Source organism: Galeopterus variegatus, unplaced genomic scaffold (genome assembly GCF_000696425.1).
Source record: "Galeopterus variegatus unplaced genomic scaffold, G_variegatus-3.0.2 Scaffold2749, whole genome shotgun sequence".
Lineage (NCBI taxonomy): Eukaryota > Metazoa > Chordata > Mammalia > Dermoptera > Cynocephalidae > Galeopterus > Galeopterus variegatus.
Window position 1 is genome coordinate 47,862 of NW_007728860.1, and position 21,933 is coordinate 69,794.

The window sequence follows — 21,933 nt, forward strand, 5'->3', positions numbered from 1 at the left end:
TGTCCTACCTGAGGATAAATTTCTAACTTTAATACTAGAAAGGGTAACAAAGGATGACTTCCAATTAAGCTGCATTATAAAAAGTTCCAGGAGAAAAATATTATCCCCAGAAAATTATAGTTCAATTTATTTATCCAACAAATATGCATTGGCATACAATTAGTGCCATAAATGAACTGTGGGCTCCATCCTCTACCAACAGAAATGACCCTACCATCCATCATACAGGTGTTCTCCCTCTCTCTTTGATGAGTTGCTAAAATTCAGGTTTACCTAAGAGATAAAGCCATGATCAGAGCTATTGGTGGGGCTTAGTGAATCAGACATTCATACACACACAGAGTACATCGTGCTGGGTGGTTGAACAGGGGCTCACCATAGTGAATACCATAAAGACCAATGAGTCAAAACACACAATGATCGCAATCTACTTTAAATCCCTATCTCCAGCAAGGCAGAAGGATTTTAGTGGAGGGGATTGGGGGACTAACTACCCTCTCCTATTTACATTTCTTCTCTATTTGGAAGATCGAACATGACCTCTTTTCTTCTCTCTCTCCTCTAAGGCTTTCACTGAATGCTCATTTTCAGAACGGGAGAGGGAGGTAGCCAGCATGGTAATTTCCCTAGGTTTCTCACCCACTTAGAGATGTCCTAAAAGGAATGACTCTGCCTATGATCAAATCCTATCACGGACTGTGGGAAACAGAAAAACTAAGTTCAGGACAACCCTCTCTGATGTAGTAGACCACTCAAATGCAGGCAACTATAGAAAAAAATCACATATTCTTTTTTAAAAAATATATGCATTAAGCTTTTTATTTTTAGATAACTATAGATTCACATGCAGCTGTAAGAAATAAAAGTGACATCTTATGTACCCTCTACCCAGTTTCCTCTAATGATAACATCTTGTAAAACTATAAGACAATATCACAACCAAGGTATTGACACTAATAGTCAAGATAGAGAACATTTCCAATATCATGAGGATCCCTCATCTTGCCCCTTTATAGCCACACCCATTTCCCTTCTGTCCTCCAAGCTCTCATTTGCCCCCAGCAACCACCAATCTGCTCTCCATTTCTATAATTTTGTCATCTAAAGAATGTTATATAAATAAAATCATACAGTATGTAACTTTTATAATTGGCTTTTTTTCAGTCAGCATAATCCTCTAGAGATTCATTCAGGTTGTGTATCAATCTCTACTACTGAACAGTATTCCACAAAATGAATGCACTACAGCTTTTCTAAGCATTCACCTTTTGAAGGACATTTGGGTTGCTTTCAGTTTTGGGCTATTATGAATCAAGCTGCTATAAACATTTGTGTACAGGTTTTTATGGAAATACAAGTCTTCATTACTCTGGGATAAATGCTCAGGAGTGCAATTGCTGGGTTGTATGGTAGTTGCATATTTAGTTTTTTAAGAAATGGCAGTAGGGGGATTGTATCATTTCACATTCCTAACAGCAATGCATTAGTGATCTAATTTCTCTGCATCTTCGCCAGCATTTGTTGTCGTCACTATTTTTTATTTTAGCCATTCTGATAGGTATGTAGTGATATCTCATGGTGGTTTTAATTTGCATTTCCCTAAAGGCTAATGATGTTGAACATCTTTTTCATGTGCTTATTTGCCATCTGTACAGCCTCTTCAGTGGCACATCTCTTCATATCTTTTGCCATGTTCTAATTGGATTGTTTGTTTTTTACTGTTGAGTTTTGAGAATTATTTATATATTCTAGGCACACAATCTTTTAAAAGAACTCTTTTAAGTAATGACATATACGGTTTCTTGTCTTTTGAAAATCATTACCACAAATACAGAAATCCCCAGTGATTACCCGAGGCAAAGAGAATGAATGACCAATGTGGGAAGGAGGCTTAATACTTTTAAGTAATGACATATACGGTTTCTTGTCTTTTGAAAATCATTACCACAAATACATAAATCCCCAGTGATTACCCGAGGCAAAGAGAATGAATGACCAATGTGGGAAGGAGGCTTAATTTCTAGATATGTTCATTTGTGTGGATAGTTAAAGCTGGAGAAAAACCAACAACCCAGGGTCATTAAACTAGTTTGTTTACCTCAGTTAATGGGCTAAGTCTTTTTTTTTTTTTTTTTTCAAAACCACAAATGTTCATGCGTTATGATCTACAACAGCACTAGAATGTGGTTAATATTTACATTTAAAGGACAATGTTTAAAGAATTTTCAAATAGGAGCCAAGGTATAATTGTGCTCTCACCACAAGCACTTGCATAACATTAATGCCCCCTTCCAGACTCATCTAACTAAGCAGCCCCAGAGCTCAAGAAAGGAAGTTCCTACTCCCCAGCTTTCTCATCATTACAAGTTGCAATATAAAACTAACTAAAGATAAACTCCCTTTAAGTTGAGCTGGATCGCTCAAATATTAACCAGTTCTTATAAAAAAAAAAAGGTCTGATCCTCCAAAAAGCAACAATATGGCTTAGATTATTTCAAAACTCACTATAACCTATGTTTAAACACAAACTATGTAGATTTCTGTGAAAGACATTCTGAAAGTTTTGTGCAAGTTACATTTCCATAAATTATTTAAAGTTAATCGGGTTAGTATTCTACTGATAGCAGTACTTTTCAACAAACTTATCATTTAAGAATGATTTTATACAGCAAATGATTATCCAGCAAATGATCGTTCCCTAATTTATTTTTGCCAGAAATCCTAACTGTTACAGACACTAAGATATTCTTTTAACACTATCACCTTGACGTAAAAATTTAATTTCTAAGAAATGCAAAGGTTTTATTTCTATCTCATTTCTCTTATCTCATTTAATAAATATAATAAAATAATTTTGGAATACAATACAAATATGCTAACATTTTTTAAATCTTAAAATTACGCTGATTTCATTTAAAAGGTAATAGCAAACATGTAATATTTACCTGCTTCTTTCTGGCACTGCAGATGTCCTATTAATCATGAGAGGTTTTTTTTTTTTTTTTTGGGGGGGGGTTGTTTATTTTTAAGCTACTGAGCCACTAGACCAAACCTAGGTAGGATTTGTCAGAAGCCATGGAAATACAGACATAATAGCCAAATCAACAAGACCCTTTGAAAAAATGGTTTGTCTTTTTGGCAGGGGAAACTTTTGTCTAGAGTACAGCATCTACCACACTGCTAAGATATAAGAAAAGGCCTCTCTCTCTCTAAGTCTGGCTTATTGAGGCATAATTTATATGCACTAAAATTCACCCTTTTAAGATGTACTGGCCTTTGCATTCTAAAGAACATGTACAGTCATTTAACCCACACCAAAATAAATATACGAAACATTTCCAAATCCCCAAAAAGTTCCCTCATACCTTTACAGCCAACCCTACCTCCAACCTCGTCATCCACTGATGTATTTTCTCATCCTTATAATTTTGTCTTTTCTAAAATGTCATATAAGTGGAATCACACAGTAGGTAGCCCTTTGAGTCTGGATGCTTTCACTTAGCACGAAGTATTTGATATTCATCCATGTTGCATGTATCAGTAGTTTGTTCCTTTTTATTGCTGAGTAGTATTCTATTGTATGGATGTATTACATTTTCTTTATCCATTCAAACGCTGTAAGACATCTGGGTTGTTTCCAGTTTGGGGCTATTATGAATAAAGCCACTATAAACAGTTGTCTACAGGTTTTTGTGTGAACATATGTTTTCATTTCTCTTGGGCAAGTATCTAGGAGTGGGATTGCTAGATCATGTTACAGGAAGCTGTCAAACTATTTTTCAAAGCACTGTACCATTTTCTATTCCCACTAGCAATGTATGAGAGTTCCAGTTGCTCTGTATTCTTGGCAGTACTTGATATTATTAGTTTTTTCTTTTTCCCCTTAGTTTTAGTATAGATCTCTCTTTTAACACAAAAAAAGTGGCAGGAAACATTTTTAGCATACTGAACTATCGGCAATTTAAGCAACCTTGACTCCTCTCTTTCCCTTAAAACCCACAAGCAATCCATCAGGAAATTCTATTGACTCTATATTTTAAATATATCCAGAATTTGACCACCTCTCCTTATCCTCATAATTATCTCTCTGATCTGAGCCTCTGTAACTCACCTGGATTACCAACACTTTGTCTTAATAGCTGTTTCTACCCTTGTCCCCCTGCACTCAGCTGCAGACACACTGGCCTCACTACTGGCCCATGAACCTTTCAGGTACAGCCCCACCTAGTAGCCACTGCTCTACCTGTTCCCCCATGTACCTGCTTACCTGGTCACTCTCCTCCATCAGGCCTTCACTCCAAACTCACCTTCTCCATGAAGGCTGTTTGATTAATACTGCGACTTGCCCTTTGCCTCCCCTAAGCTTGATCGACTTTTTCTTTTCTGTATATTACTAACCACTCTCTAAAACACTCTGTATTTACTTATTTATTATGTTTATTATTTATGGATCATTTCCCAACCCACCTGACACCTGCCAGAATATAAGTTCAATGAGTGTAGAAATCTTTTGTTGTACATACTGATGTATTCCAAGTACCTAGAATGGTTCCTGGAACACAGCAGGTATAAAGTAAACAGTTGCTGAATGAACAAACTAACAACACTGACTCTGGCGTCTAAGGTAGCACCAATTGGAACATCTGTGTGAGGCCAGATTTTTTTTTCTTATTTTTTTATTGAGATGTGTTGATTATACATATTTGGGGATACAGAGTTATATTTCAATACATATACACAATGCGTGATGATCAGATCAGACTAATTAGTATATTCAGCATCACAATGTATTTCCTATTGAGGCCAGATTTAAAAAAGAGTAAAGCCAGGAGTAGAAAGTAAAATCTATAACACGTATGCTGAAACTACAAGACTTAACTTTTCTAAACACAAATCTATTTGGATAGAATTTGTATCCAACATTTCTGCAAAAATATATATTTTAAAAAGCACTCCTATTGGAGAAAGTAAATGAAACTAGCCAGGTTCGTATATACAAAAACGTCCTGGGACACCAACTTTCTAGGTCTTTTTTTTCTTTCTATAAACTTCTGCATCTATGTAAGTTTGCCCCAGACTGATTGTCAATTTTATTTTCTTAATCTAAGCTCTATTCTCATTATCCTTCCATTTCTATTTTTTATCCTCAGGAAAAGAGAAAGCAGTTACTGCCAGGGCATTTTCACATTTTCCAAAGAAATGGCATAGGTGTTAATCTTGTATTTATGTTTGATGTGGGTAATGATGGCGATGACTAGAGCTGTAGGTTTATTAATATGCAGGGCTCTCACCTCATTAGTGGCGATGTATGTTTTGAAGTTAAGCTGCAAGGTTTGCTGTAACGTCAGATCTGGCCTAACAGACTTTCTCACTGTTCATTTTCTTTGTTTTTACCCACAGTCAACACATGCTATGCTTATAGGACTCTCACATACGCCTTTTAATAAAGACAATTTTTCCACAGTAGCTAATCTTGGTGGGAGTTTCAAACATTTTTAATAATTACGTCCTCATGTGATATCATCATATTTGCTTTATCTTAGAGAAAAGATTTTCATAATTTTTAACCCAGTAATATAAAGTATAATAAACTCTCTCCTTGGCTTAATTTGGGAGTGGGGTATATCAACTTGATAAAGTGATTAATTCATAGCGATAATAAAAACATACCTGCATTATTGGCATTCAATAGTTTATAAAGTATTCTCATGTATAATCTCAACCAAATCTTTAAAAGAGCAAAATAAACAATAGTAACACCTGACTGAATATAATACTTGATGATCCATTATGAATAGCAATACTTCTACTCCAATTTCCAGTTGACATAATATACTAGCAAATAAATGAATTTCGATCAGACTAACAAACCTCAGACCAGGTAGTTCGTCACTGCTTTTGTTCAGATTTCATTCTGCTCTACAGTCCTCACTGGATATGAATAATAGGAAAGACTCTACATTCTCAACAGTTTGTCTGGAAGACATTAACTGTGTTTTATAAATTCTACAATATATACTACTGATATATACATTTTCTATAGCTAAAAATCCAGGACCACTGAATTCCAAGGAAGCTATTTAAATATGAGAAAGTTTGTTCTCTTTTCTCACTAGAGAAGGTAACTGAACACATCGTCAGTTCTTAATCTTTTGAACTTTCTGCTCATAAGTACAAAGCAATTTCGCTCTTTTTTTTTACACTGGTTTTTAGGGGCAGCATTAGAAATGATGATCAGAGGAGAACACAGGTACTTAGACCAAGACAAAGGAGGAAGAGATTTAGATCACGCATCAGTATTTCTCTTTCACTATATTCTTTTCACTGCCTGTCTTCTCACAGCTCCCATAACAGGCGCCCCCAACCCCCACAGAAGGACCCCTGTCTTTGATTTGACAATGTGACACATATTCAGCTAGAATTCCCATCATCATTCATTTAGAGAAAGCAAAAATGAGTGTATGTTCTTTTAAGAAAGTACAGCAATAAGCTTATACAGCAAAAGTGTATAAACAAGTACATTACCTATTTAATTGCCTTAGCTGAACTTAAAAGCTCTGATCTTTAATTGCCTGATTGAACTGATCTAAAAAGCTACAATTTTTTTAATCAAGGAGAAAATTAAATAGCTTTTTGGTAAATAAAAAGGCATCTTTAATCTTATTTTTATGGATTCCAAGTTATTAAATATGGACAAAACCTGTAAAATATTAACTTAACAACTACTCAGTCTAGGGTAAATTTCTCATTACAATTCTTTACAAAAGTCTCTCAGGGACACCTGGCTTCTTCCACTTTTCAATAAAAACATATGCTTTAAAATCCAGAAGGTAAAGCTAGGAAAAGCTATGAAACTCAAAGCTAAACATATAAATACATTTAATGAGGTGTATTACCACAGCATATTTATTTCTATAGTTAAGTATCCATAACTACTGGCAAATAATTGTTCATTTGCACTGTAATTCTTTAGTCTTTCCATTTAGACAGATGTAGACGCACATTCACGCACTGGTATTTACTTAAAACTGAAATCCTTTGAGAGGGTTTGTTGGCCCACTACCATTGCCCCAACTCAGCCTCTCACAGACAAATACAACTAGTGGTATTTTATAGGAGGTTACTCTCTGTGGGAATCAGACTGGCCAGCACAGACCAAAAACTGAAGTAGGAGCTCAGGATTCCCTTTTGAAACCTCCATCCCCTCAATCAGTTAAACCAGTACAGCCCTCATACATCACTTGTACGTCACTGATCAAAGAGCTTTTCTTAGCCCAAGTTGCATCCAGAGCTAGGAAGAATGACCTATTGGCCTCTGAGAGGTTCTGGTCAAACACACATGCCCACAGTGATCACAGTGTGGTTGTACTGGGCATCTCACTCGCCTTTTAGATCCAGACAAATCCATTTGAAAGAGGTCTATCAAGACTGCATTTCATATAAAAAATTCAGCTATTTCTCTCAAACAGAGTAAAACTAAAACCAAATAATTTAGGTATAGGGATATTAGAGGTATATTAGCTGATAAGCATGATTTCTAATTTTAAAGAGGAAAAATAAAGATGACTGCAGAATAATTAAAATGTATTTCACTATCCACTATAGTTCTTAGTGCTACTAAGATTCCTCATAGAAAGGTATGGCTAAAGAGAATTCATTATAAACCAGAATTATCCTGTAAACCTAGAGTATAGGATGATCCTAGGGTTCACTTTCATATTAACACCTGTATTTCCACGGCATGGTCCTTTTAATGAAGGCTTTGCTATTGAGAATTGGTGCCTTCCTTTAGTTCCTTTGTTTAATGGATAGCAGATGCTCATAAAAATCAATAAAGTGATGAGAATTAACCACTAGGTTAATTCCTATTAAGATGGCTATAACCACTTTATGGGTTGGTGGGTGTAAGGAGGTGGAAGTACAAGGAACAGAAGCAAGATAAGTCATATCATGTTAAACACCATTCTCTCTTAATCTTGGTAGTGAAAAGTGTTCCATTTTTCTTTCATCCACCAGATGTGTTTACATACTTTATATCCATGGAAAGTAATACTAACACAACTCAGCTCACTCTCTCTACATCTACATTATACTACACTCTTAGAAATAGAGCAGACTGGTTTTAAAGAAAAACTTGCTTTATGATTCCATTTAATCAGCATAAATACCTTCAAGAACCAAATTAACATTTTACTTGTCAAAAACTAGATACCCTCTTTAAAAGAGGAAAGAGGATTTAAGAAATTTGGAAATCACTAGGATATTAAAACCACCACAAAAGAAAACAACCCTTAGTGACAGATGTGATATTACAGTTGAAGACAACAGTTGTTTCCTCCCTCTCATAGTTTATACCTTTTTTTAAAAAAAAACTTTCCTTTAATCACATCTATTGTGTATCTTGTTGCATTTCCCAAATTTACATAAACGTAGGATGAGCAGATGTGAGATGTGTAAAATTAAACAGTACTGTTAGTAACATTAGCCCTTGAAGTTGCCTTGTTATAGTCTTTGTCACTTAATAATTTGCTCCAAATGAATTCAGATATTTGGGGAACATTAAAAAAAACAAAAGGCAGTTTTTTCTGTAACATTCAACAGTTTTCTGATGTTCTCTCATGTGTTATGTTACTAGCCCAGGGGACTATTTCTGATGCTTTCACCAATTCCTTATTTAAAGTTTCACTCTCCAGGTATGTGAAGCAATCTGTTAAAGAATAGTATATGATATCTTAAGTGTTCATAAAAGGAAGGATGTGATTGTACAGAAAGTGAAGGTTTTGCATTAATGAGTGTTAAGTAAGACAACTGAGATCCTGTCATTTTCAAATAGTATGAAATAACTTTTTACAAGTTTGGTAAACATGATTCACAAAAATATAATACCAAGTTTATAATCTAAATGAGAGCAGTTGAAGGAGAAAATTTAAAAAATAACATTTATAAAGCTGCCATTTTTTTATATATCGGCTGGCTTAAATGTCAGATAATTTATTCACTTTAAAAATCAAGGTATCTGGGCCGAGCCCGTGGTGCACTCGGGAGAGTGCAGCGCTGGGAACGCAGCAGCGCTCCCGCCGCGGGTTCGGATCCTATATAGGGATGACCGGTGCGATCACAGCGCTCATGGCTGAGCACGGTGCGGCCAGTCTCAAAAAGGACAAAAAAAAAAAAAATCAAGGTATCTGGATAGCCCCACTCCCACCCCAAATTGTCAGAGCTTGAAAGCCCAGCACATACCTCTGTGTAAAATCTTTAAACTCCACAAATAGGTAAGGCCTTTAACAACCTAAATTCAGGAAAGAGAAAACATTATTGTTACGTTTTTTATAGGAAACCCTTCACATTTAAACATATCAATCAATTCTTCCTTTAAGACTCTGTCAGTCAATAAGCATTTATTGAACATCTCCCATTCCTTTGCCAGGCTCTATGGGGACACCAAATGTAAAAGCTACAGGTTCCTTCCTTTAATGAGCTTATAAAATATTCTGAAGATAAGGTGGGCCAAATGAAAGAAATGAGTGTATGTGTATATAAAGTGATCTGGAAGTAATTATGCTTTATAGTGCTATGTGCAGATGAGGAGAGGGACAGGAAAAAGGGACAAAAACTTTTTCTATTTTCTATACTTCCACGTGTAAAACTTTTTTTTGAAGTCATGACGTTTATGACCAATGATAGACACTTTTACAAAGTTAACTAAGGAAATAGGCCAGTGGTAGAATAGGAACCACTTTTTTGCCAGTAGTCAGGAAGGCCTTACCAAGGTGTTGGGCCTTGAGTAATGGATTCAACTGATGTGAAGAAAAGAAAGAAAGCATTTAGGCCAAGGTAAAAATATATAATCAAAGTGTTGAGGCAGTGTACTGTTCAAAAATATCAAGGTCATGAAAGACAAAGAAACACTAAGTTACTTTTCTAGATTAAGAGGGACTAGAGAGACATAACAATCAAATGCAATGTATAATCCTAGACTGGATGCTAGACCAGAAATTTTTTTTTCTTTGGTCTATAAAGGGCATTATTGGACTGGAAATATTTGAATAAGGACTGTGGAATAGATAATAGCATTATTATCAGTACTGATCTACTAATTTTAATCACTACACAGTGATATGTAAGAGAATGTCCTTGTTCTTAGGAAATATACCCCTACAGTATTTAGGGGTAAAAACCATGATTTCTGGGCTGGCCCGGTGGCGCACTGGATAGTGCGCCACTTGGGAAGCGCGGCGGCGCTCCCGCCCGAGGGTTCAGATCCCACATACAGACCGGTTCCCGCTCACTGGCTGAGCGAGGTGCGGGAGCGACGCCGAGGGTTGCGATCCCGTTGCCGGTCCCGGTCCGGTACGGGGGCAACACTGAGGGTTGCGATCCATTGCCGGACACGGAAAAAGACAAAAAAACCCCAAAAAAACCCCCCATGATTTCTGTAACTTACTCTCAAATGTTGCAGGAAAAAATATGTATATAGATTTTTAAGTACATGTGTTAAACTGTTAATTAGGGAGGCATCTGTGGGAATTCTTAGTATTATTCTCACAACTTTTCTGTAAGTTTACCAAAATAATTTCAAAATAAAAAGTTTCCAAAAAATGTTTTTTAATGTATTGGGGTAGGAAAGTAGATCAAGATGATTCTCTCAAACCAGTCTGGCTGGTGCAAAGCATACAGATGGAGAAGTCATAATAAGCAATATTAAAAGGGCAGGTCAAGGAAAAAAATGAAAAATTAGGAACATCTGAACTAGATTTGGATTTTTCACTTTAATAGCCTGAGTTAAGAATAATTAGTCAAATGAGACACTGAAAAAAGATGTTGGCAAGCCTCTAGGTACATGTGTTACAAGTAGTAGCTTCTATGTGGAAAATTGAATCAGTGCTTGCCATTAAAAACTTTCAAAATCTTCACACAGAAATTGTTGTAGAAAGCAAGTACATGTTTTATTCACAACCACTGACCCTGTATGCACCTGAGCGTGAACCTACCAATTTCAAGAATAACTATTTGTAATTAGATAGATACCAGATAAAATGAATGATCCACTATTACCCAAAATTAACTACAAGAATTTAAAAGTACCCATCATTATAGAAAATGTTTGGTGAGGGCCGGCCCGGTGGCGCACTGGAGAGTGCACCGCTTGGGAGCGCAGCGGAGCTCCCGCCGAGGGTTCGGATCCCATGTGGAGACCGGTTCCCGCTCACTGGATGAGCGCGGTGCGGGCGCAACACCGAGGGTTGCGATCCCGTTGCTGGTCCCCGGTACAGGCGCGACACCGAGGGTTGCGATCCCATTACCGGTCAGTAAAAAAGACAAAAAGGGAAAAGAAAAAAAAAAAAAAAAGAAAATGTTTGGTGAGTCAGGACTATAAGAACATGAAAATCCACAAGGTTGGGGGCTAAATATGCAAGGATTTTAGCTGATCAAGAAAGACTAAGAGCTTAGAAGACAAAATCTATATCAATTAATGCTGAGCAGAGGTTACCATATTTTCATTGTTGTCATAGAGTGGAATGCTCTCCTGAAAGATCTGCTAACATAGTATGATCAATTCCACTATAAGTTTGTCTATTCTAAGAGAATGGAATAAATTTTTATAGTGAATGATTTCTTCTAGAGTTTGCAATAACTGGCATCGCAATAAAACATGTTTCTTGGACAGTAAGACATTTTTTTAAAAATCGAAATATTAATAACAATAATTTTATTAAGAAGGAAACAGGACAAAAACATTTCTTTAAATGCTTATGGAAATAATGTCAATAACAAAAACAATTTTCTCTGTAAGTAGTAGGAAGAAGTCACTTTATTTAGCATGGAAGTAATAATCTTCTGAGTTCTGAGGAATTAGGGTTAAACTTCTCAATTTAGAAGCTTAGTTGCATATTATAAAACCTACCCATTAAAAACAGCTCACCACTGAAAACTGGAGCCACAGAAAGTGAATAATCAGAAAGCACACAAAGGGAAGGCAATTCAACATATTCAGATAGTCAGGTAGAATAAAAGTAAAACAAATACTGATTTTTATGATATCTGCTAAAATCATAAATTTTGCTAAAGATTCAAACAGAAAATATTATTCTTCCAACTTTGTCAAACTAGATTTCATTTTCCTTTAGAAGCATATAAATATCAGCGTAAAAGGGAGCTAGAATCTGTCCACTGAAAATCTAGAGGGTATTCAGTAGGCTAGGTTTCACAACAACGACTTGACAAAGCCTTGACACTAAAAGTACTTATATCTGCTGTCAATCACTCACTCCTTGACATGTCAAGTGCACATTCTTTCAGGGACAACTTCAATCAACATTAGCACTCAAAATACAGTACACAGTGTCACTGCTTCAGAAATGAGAGGAAAAATAAAATGTTTTATGTGGCAGGAAAAGGCAGAAAGGCATTCCTCTTTATAAGAGACCAGATTCAAATGGATAGTGGATAAAAATCATTGAGCAAATTGGATGACTGAAATCAGATAGCTTATATGGATTTCTCTGTGGAAAAATACTTTCCTGCTATACATCCTACAAGAGAAAATGTGAACCACATATCATAGAGCATGACAGGGGTCCATCCTGCAATGAACTTTGGGTCTACAGAGCAGCTTACATGCCAGATTATTAGAACCTAGGAAATAAAGTTAATTTGGAGAGAAAGAAATGCCTACATGTGGTTCTAAGACATGGAAAGAATATGAAAAATAAATGTAGATATTGTTTCATTATTCTCTTATTCATATTTCTTGTTTTTCCTTTTTAACCTATTTCTCCTTTTCACTCCTCCCTCTACTTTTTTCTCATTCTCTTTGGAAAGTAGAGGGAAAGAGCAAGGGATCTGGAGTCAGACAGCCTTGTGTTCAAATTAGTACTGACTAATTAGATGACAACTCTGGACAAGATATTTAATTTTTCTAAACCTCATCCTGTATATGTATAAAATATGTTCAGTAATCCACACTATACAGGGTTGCTATAAAGACTAAATGAAACAATATTAGTACACAAAGCATGTGACAGTGAGTGGCACAGGAAGTACTCAACATACACCTATTTCCCTTCTCTCTCCTTCTGATTTTGTTGCTTTTGACTTGGCAATAGCACCCATGTGCTTTCCTGGCCTCACTAGGGGAACTCAAGGGAAAGATACTGATGCCATCTTTAAAACACTATAAGGAAGATAATCAAGATACTGGGAACCTAATCAGGCTGTGAGAACATTTACTTTACAAACCATGCCCTACAACCCATCAATTTGCTGGTCTTATTTTGACTGGTACAATCTTCTAAGTGTCAGGAACTAGCTGTGTGTCAATCTGGTGTTTGTCAACTGCAACAAAGGATTATCCAAGTTTGTAGCCTACTCTACACACAAAAAAACATACTTTGGAGGTATTATGCAAGCTTAGGCCCCAGAAGAGTTTATAAAAAGTGGCAGATGAAGAACAAAATTATCAAAAGTTATTTCTTGGGCCGACCCCGTGGCGCACTCGGGAGAGTGCGGCGCTGGGAGCGCAGCAGCGCTCCCGCCGCGGGTTCGGATCCTATATAGGGATGACCGGTGCACTCACAGCGTTCACTGGCTGAGCGCGGTGCGGCCGGTCTCAAAAAGGACCAAAAAAAAAAAAGTATTTCTTCTACTCTGGTCACAAGCAGTTTTCATTACTATGAGCCATAAAAGCCGGAGAACTTAGACACATTTTAGGAAGAAAAAAAAAAGCCACCCGAGTGTTAAAAAATATAAAGGCAAATGTAAATAATGCTTTGAACTAGTATTTATATTAATGCCTTTCACTAAAATAATTTGTGTCCAATTTTCTATTATTCAGTAGGCAGGCCCTATATTTGAAGCTGAATTATTTTTTCTGCTGACTCCATTCACTTCACAGTTTTCCCACTCCAGTAGAATTAAAAAGACCAGCGGCCTTGTGTGGATGCCCTACACAAGAGGGAGGTAAGATTTATGAAGTCCGGGAAAAACACACTTCCCTACTGAAGAATGCAGACTTCTATTTTTGCCAAGCTCAATACACAATTGAGTATATAGAGCTTGTATACTTTTTTCTTTTTCAGTTGGTATCCTTGCCTTTTTTCACCCGTTATTATACATGTTATTAAACTTTAGAGATAAGAACTGCCAAAAGCCACAAAGCAGTCATTCCCCTCTGAGATTAGAAGAGGAAATGAAACATTTTTATTTTCATCTAAAATAGTGATTTAAGTACTCAAACTTCATACTAAACTAATCCACCACACATATAAATTAGAAGCTGCTTAGCAGCAACAGCATCAGAAAAGAAAGTTCTCATCACCCTGGGCAGTTCACACTAATAATTAGAAAGAAAAAAGGAAAGCTGTGAATCACAATGAACTAAGACTAAACAAGTGTCCATGTTGGATTAAAGGATTTGAGTTGTCAGTTTGATGTATAATGAATGTGAAAAGCAGCCATTTAATTAAATGGCACATGGTATAATCATTTTGTTCTGCATTAAACCACTTAAGTTATCAGAGTGCCTTTAGTTTAGCAATTGTTTACTGTTACACCACCCCGTGACTTCTCTTAGACACTGTTTAGCAAACACTGTTCTAAATTTGAAGTCTGGAATTTATATAGTAATGTTAGTTTACATTTTATCAGTTTATTAGTGAATATAGAAAATAGGAAAACTGCTTTTTATCATAAATGGAATAATTGTGTAGATGTAGTTGTTAAAGTAAAAACCAAGAACATAAAAAGACTGCAAAAATCTTTAATTACAAAATAGTATTTTCCTCATAGACTGTTTTAATAATAAGACTTTTTCAAGTATTTTCTAATCATGTCTATAACTACAAAATGTCCAAAAAACAGTTTCTTTTTGAAGAACTTGGAAATTTTGCTAGTCAATAGAGTACTAAGGTCCCTACAAATATACAAAACTAGAACAGGTCGGAGGCTGAAGGATGTCATGTGACTATATTGTTACAGTAGGTTGGTCTATGAAAAGAAGAATGGACAAAGTGACAAAAGCAGAAGAAAGTTAAGAAGGCCCTGGCAGCCAAATGGGATTGAAAAAAACAAAACAAAAAACCCCCCCAAACACCCTGAGGATAAGGAGAATAGGCATCACTAGAAGGCACCACCCAAGTTTCCTAACACTGAAACCATACTTACTGCTACTGCAATCCTTCCAAGGACATGTTCTGGAATTTTCCTATATACATCCAAAGATCCCCCTGTGGAGACAAACACGGTGTATTACTACAAATGAAACTACTAGAACAGTGCACTGGCCTCCTGGCTCTCTGTATTGATTGTAAGAATATGTTTTTCCTCTTACAGCATGAGCTGGATGTGTAGGGTAAAACTGGTTTTTAGCCCACTTTTATTTATGACATAATCATACTTCCACATGAAGTATAACTAGATACTTCTAGTTTATTCCTAAGAGTATAGTCACATACATGAAAAAAACTAAAGAGAACTAGTCAAGGGCATGCTTAGAATCTACACTTTATGTAAACTGAAATACATACACAAAATCTATAAAGATCAATATGACAATCACATTTAGGTGTCTGCCTTGTGTACCAGGGCCCTATCTCAGAAGTTTCACATTAACCAAACAAAAGCTGGTGGATAAGTTTCAAAATATGTACACATAAAAGCTAATAAAAGTAAAAATAATAATGTTAACATTTATATAAATGATTGCTACTCTTTCAAATTGGATACCAAAGCAAGCAATTGATCTATTCCAAAGATACTATCTTAGTTCAAAATTTGCGGGGAAATTTTCTTTGACACCACTTTGAAAACCACTTTATGAGGGGAAAAAAGAAAAACCAATTTCTGTATATCATTCCTTATTTTTCACTAAAACGGTATTCACTATTATCCTTCACCTACCAAATTCAACTTTAAATGATTTTTGGCAGTTTCCAAAAACCAAAACCATCGATTGTGAACATAATGAAGGCAGAAGCCATGTTTTTTGTTTTTCATTTTGATCAAGCTAGAAATGAGCACAACTAGAAGATTATAGATATTTTAATAAATATCTGTCAGATAAATAAATCAATGAGTGCAAATTATCATGATTTTCACCTGATAGGTATAGTTGCTCTGAAGCAGTTCTAAGAGACCACAAACCATTTGTAGCGACAACAGAATCACTGAAATAACTGAAATTTCCTAGGTGACTACATTGAAGGAACCAATATTCATTTGGAAGTATAAACTTGGGTGTGTTCATTAAATTTTTAATCCTATGTAAGAGTGCTGTAATAATTTCAGGAATATATGCAAAGAACCACTACTTCACTCATTAAGGACTTGATTCTATGAGAACTATTTTAACAATATGTAATAACCTTTCTTTAAGGGTGAAATTGAGGTGTACAGTTTCTTTGTAAGGAAATTATCCAGGATATTTTAGAAATATTTTTTTCCTTTCAGAGGCTAAAAACTAATTTTTACCACTTTATTACTGGATGATTTATAAGTATGCCTCATAAGGTACTAACATGAAGCATGTCGTTCTTTTGAAAGGCAGTCAAGTCTATTTTTTAAATGTTCATATTTTTATATGACAAGTTTTCCTAAAGCTGAACATCAGAGAAAAAAATTATTTTTCCTGTAAAAATAGTGGTTTTATACACACATACACACACACAATGCTACTAGCTTTGTATATATCCTGTTTAAAGCAGATAGAAGAAAATGATCACTCTTTCAGGTAACTTTTGCTTGTAGTTTCCAGATTTAGACAAGAAGCTGGGAAACCATGGTCTGAGTAAACCTGACGCTTTGATTCTGAGATCTACTGGGAAGATAATGAAAAAGACACAGACATTAAGGCCTCTGACAAAATGCCACTTCTGCAAAAAGTCATCCCTGACCACCTTATCCAGAACCCACTCTGTTGGTCATTATATACTCTGCTTTATATTCTAACTAGACTAGTCCCTCTCTGATAGTGTATTGTGTTTCTTGTCTCTCTTCCCTTCTAGAATGTAAGCCCCACAAGGACAGGGATTAAGTCTTGTTTACTATTGTGTCCCCAGGTTTAGAACACTAAGAAAGAAAGTGCTCAATAAGTATTTGGAAATAAATGATTAATATGAGATCAAAATAAAATAGATAATGAGAATCTACACTAAAGAATAGTATGTAAGTTGGGAAGAATGTTGTTAAGGAGTTTGATTACAACAAAAGGGAGAGAAAAGGAATGATAGTTGAAGGGTGATACAGTTTTTTGTTCATATATTTTTGTATGTTTTGCTGTATACAAACAAAAAAACTACTTTACATCTCCAACTATCATGTTCAAATAACTAAAGAAAACTATGTAAAGAACTAAAGAAAGTTGAAGATGATGTCCCCCCAAATAGAAGGTATCAATAAAAAGACAGAAATCATATATAACCAAATAGAAATTCTAGAGTTGAAAAGTACAATAACCAAAATAAAAAATCCATCAGAGAGGATCAACAGCATATTTGAGAAGGCAGAAAAAATAATAAAGAGACAGGAAGATAGGTCAATTGAGATTATCCAGTCTGAGGGAAAGAAGGAAAAAAGAATAAAGAAAAATGAATATATTCTCAGGAGACCTGTGGACACCATCACACATACCAACATATGCATAATGAGAGACCTGAAAGAGAGGAGAAAAAGAAAGGTACAGAAAGAATGGTTAAAGAAACAATGGCTGAAAACTTCCCAAGTTTGATGAAAAACATTAATCTACATATCCAAGAAGCACACTAAACCCCATGTACAATAAACTCAAAGATAATAAACTAGATACACCATTATCAAATACATGATAAGCCAAAGACACAAAGATTATCTTGAGAACATCAAGAGAAGCAACTCATCAATTAAAAGAAATTCTCGGGCCAGCCCAGTGGTGCACTGCTACAGTGCGCCACTTGAGAGCACGGCGGTGCTCCCGCCAAGGGTTCGGATCCCACATACAGACCGGTTCCCGCTCACTGGCTGAGCGAGGTGCGGGTGCAACACCGAGGGTTGCGATCCCGTTGCTGGTCCCGGTCCGGTACAGGCGCGACACCGAGGGTTGCGATCCGTTGCCGGACACGAAAAAAGACAAAAAGGAAAAAAAAAAAAAAAGAAATTCTCAAAAAGATCAACAGCTGATTATTCATCAAGGTTAGAGGCAGTGAGAATGACATATTTGAAAGAAAGAGTGTCAACCAAAAATTCCATATCCAGCAAAATATCCTACAAGAATGAAGGAGAAACTAAAACATTCCAAGATAAATTGGAAAATTTATCGCAGAATACTAAAAGAATCACTAGCCAACAAGAAATAAAATGAAGTCATTCAGACTGAAGGAACTTCAGTTTGAAATTATAAGTCAGTAACTCAAATACACATGAAGAAATAAAGAGCCCTTGTAAAGTTTATTCCATAGGTAAACATAAAAGACAGGATAAATGTATTTTTTGTATCTCTACTTCTGTAGAGACAACAGTATAAAGACAATATAAAAGACAACTGTATAAAGCAATTATTATACATCTGTTTCAAACAGACAATGTGTAAGAATATAACTAATATGACAATAATAGCACAAAGAAGGGAGGAAGAAACAGACTTGTGTAGAAGCAAAGTTTTTGTATATATACTATGGAAATAAAGTTAATATTAATCTGAACTAAATTGTTATAAGTTAAGACGTTAATTGTCATCCCTAGGGCAACCACTAAAAACGTAACTCAAAAAAATACAGTAAAAGAAACCACAGAGAATTTAAATGGCACATTAGAAAATATCTATTTAACACAAAAGAAGGCAGTAATGAGGGAACATAAAGACATGCGACTAATAGAAAATGAATAGTAAAATGTCAAATATAAATTTTACCTTGTCAGTAAGTACATTAAATGTAAATGAATTCAGTCCTCTAATTAAATTTAATTGACAGAGTGGATTAAAAGAAAATGATACAACTATATGGTGTCTACAAGAGAAGCACTTTAGATTCAAAGACCCAAATAGGTTGAAGGTAAATGATGGAAAATGATATACCATGCAAACAGTAGTCCACAGTGGGCTGGAGTGCCTAAACCAATATTGGACAAAACAGACTTTTAGACAAATATGTTACTAGAGACCAAAAGACATTTTCTAATGATAAAAGGGTCCATCCACCACGAAGATATAACAATTATAAACATATACACACCTAACAGCAGAGTTCCAAAATATGTGAAGCATATACTGACAGAATTGAAGAGAGAAATAGACAACTCAAAAATATTAATTGGAGACTTCAATATCCCACTTTCAAAAATGGATAAACAACTACTCAGAAGATTAATGAAGAAATAAAATACTTGAACAGCACTATAAACCAAGCAGACCTAAAAGATATCTAAACACTCTATCCAACAAAAACAGAAGACATTCTTCTTAAGTACACATGGAATATTTTCCAAGACAGACCATATGTTAGGCCACAAAACAATCTCAATAAATTTTAAAGGACTTAAGTCATGCAAAGTATGTGCTCTGAATGTAATGGAACATTAGAAATTAACAACAGAAGGAAATTTGGAAAATTTACAAATATGTAAATTAAATTAAACAACACACCCCTAAACAAAAATGAGTCAAAAACAAATCACAAGAGATTTCCTTCATGTGAAATTATAAAATACTTTGAGATGAATACAAATAAAAACACACAAAGGAGAGAGGAAGAAATGAAGGTATACCAAAAATTCTAAAATGTAGCTAAAGCAGTACTCAGAGGGAAATTTGTATCTGTAAATGGCTATATTAAGAAAAAGAGATCTCAAATCAATATGCTAACTTTCTATCTTAAATGAACAGAAAAAAAACAGTAAACTAAACCCAAAGCAAGAATAAGGAAGTAAATCATAACATTAGAGCAGAAATAAAATTAAAAGTAGAAAAACAATAGAGAAAATTTAAAAAGCGAAAGTTGGTTCTTTGAAAAACAGCAAAGAAATTGACAAACCTTTAGCTATAGCAACCTAGAAAATAAGAGACTCAAGGTACTAAAATAGGAAATGAAGGAGGGAACATTACTACCAACTTCATAAAAATAAAAAAGATTATAAGGGAATAATAGGAACAACTGTATACCAACAAATCAGATAACCTAGATGAGATAGACAAATTACTACACTACAAAGACACAAACTATCAAAACCAACTCAAGAAAAAATAAAAAAGAGTAAAGAGATTAAATTGGTAATCCAAAGTCTAACCACAAATATTATTTAGCCTTAAAAAGGAAGGAAATTCTGACACATGCTACAACATGAACCTTGAGGACAATATGCAAAATGAAATAAGCCAGTCACCAAAGTACAAATACTGAACGATTCCAATTCCAGGAAGTAGCTAGAATACTCAAATTCACAGAGACAGAAAGTAGAATGGTGGTTGTTAGGGGCTGGAAGGAGGGGACAAATGAGTAGTTATTATTTAATAGGTACAGAGTTTCAGTTTTACAAGATGAAAAGAGTTCTGAAGATGAACAGTGGTGATAGCTGCACAACAATGTTAATGGGAGTTAATGTTGCTGAATTATACACTTACAGATGGTTAATATGGTACATTTTTTGTTGCATGTATTACATGACTACTTTTAAAAAATAAAAAACTACCCACAAAGAAAACCCCAAGCCCTTCCTTTCATCACCATAGTGGACAGGCTTCCTGACTCTAGACTCCAGAATCCACCCCTTATCCTACTGCTACCACCAAGGAAGACCCTCACCAGATACATTCTCTGGACCTTGGACTTCCCAGCCTCTGAAACTTTTTCCACTAACATAAACAACACATGATTTTAAAAAAACCTCGAGGTTCATGGATTTCCAGTCAGGATGGCGGAATAGACGGTCCCTAGCGTCACTCTCTCGCACAAATCAACCGATTTAAACTATAAAAACATAACATCAAGTGCATATGGAATGGGGAGATGTCCTGTGGGGGAGGCAGAAGCTCCGTGGAGACCACATGCCCTGCGGGGCTGCCATCGCACGATCTGGCAGATAGGCTTCATGGCCGCCACCCAGCTCCATTCCCAGCCCAGCCCAGTGCGCACAGAGTAGGGAGACGTCTGGCAAGGGAGGCGGAGGCTCCACACAAACCACACACCCTGTGGGGCCGCCACTGCGTGATCCAGCAGCTAGGCTTCACCGCAGGCACCTGGATCCATTCCCAGCCAGGCCTAGTGCGCTCGGAGAAGGAAGACTTCCGGCAGGGGAGGCGGGAACTCCACGGGGACCACACTGCTGCCATGCGATCCAGCAGCCCAGCCCAATGCATACGCAGCACAGAGACGTCCAGCAAGGGAGTTAGAAGCTCCATAGAGTCAACACACCCTGTGGGGAGGCCGCTGCCGCGCAATCCAGCAGCAGGTAGGCTCTGCTGCCGCCACCTGGCTCCATCCCAAGCCCTGCCTAGCACGCACAGAGCAGGGAGACATCCTGCAGGGAAAGGGGAAGCTCTGCAGAGACCACACGCTCTGCGGTGCCTCAGCGCATCCCAGCAGCCCGGACCAGAGTACACAGAACAGTGAGAAGTCCCGCATGGGAGGTGGAAGCTCAGCAGAGATCACACACCCTGCGGTACCGACCCGTGATCTGGAAGCCCGGCAGAGACCAAGCTGACCAGAGAGGTGGCTCCCCGGAGAGGCCCAAGACCCGAGGCAACTACACACGAAAGGCACTAGTGGCCAACTGAGCAGTCACTGAGGTAGCCATACCAAATGGGCAACCATGGCAACATCTTAGTCAGTCAATAGTGTCAAACCTGTGGACTGTGAAACCCCCTGCCACAATGAATAAACATCAAAGAAAAGATACCAGAAATACGAAAAATCAAGAAAGTACACCACCAAAGGATAATAACTCTCAAGCTCTAGATCCTATAGAACA

General features: G+C 36.4%; 1 protein-coding gene across 1 annotated transcript in view; it reads right to left on the reverse strand.

The window, feature by feature from the left end:
* Positions 1 to 21,933, reverse strand: part of LOC103598824 (dual specificity mitogen-activated protein kinase kinase 5) — a 151,557-nt gene that overhangs the window by 25,108 nt on the left and 104,516 nt on the right. The window contains exons 12-13 of the mRNA XM_008582877.1: positions 15,163 to 15,224; positions 9,241 to 9,289 (exon numbers count right to left, since the gene is read on the reverse strand). Coding sequence (XP_008581099.1) covers positions 9,241 to 9,289; positions 15,163 to 15,224 — 111 coding nt within the window. The remainder of the gene's footprint in view (positions 1 to 9,240; positions 9,290 to 15,162; positions 15,225 to 21,933) is intronic.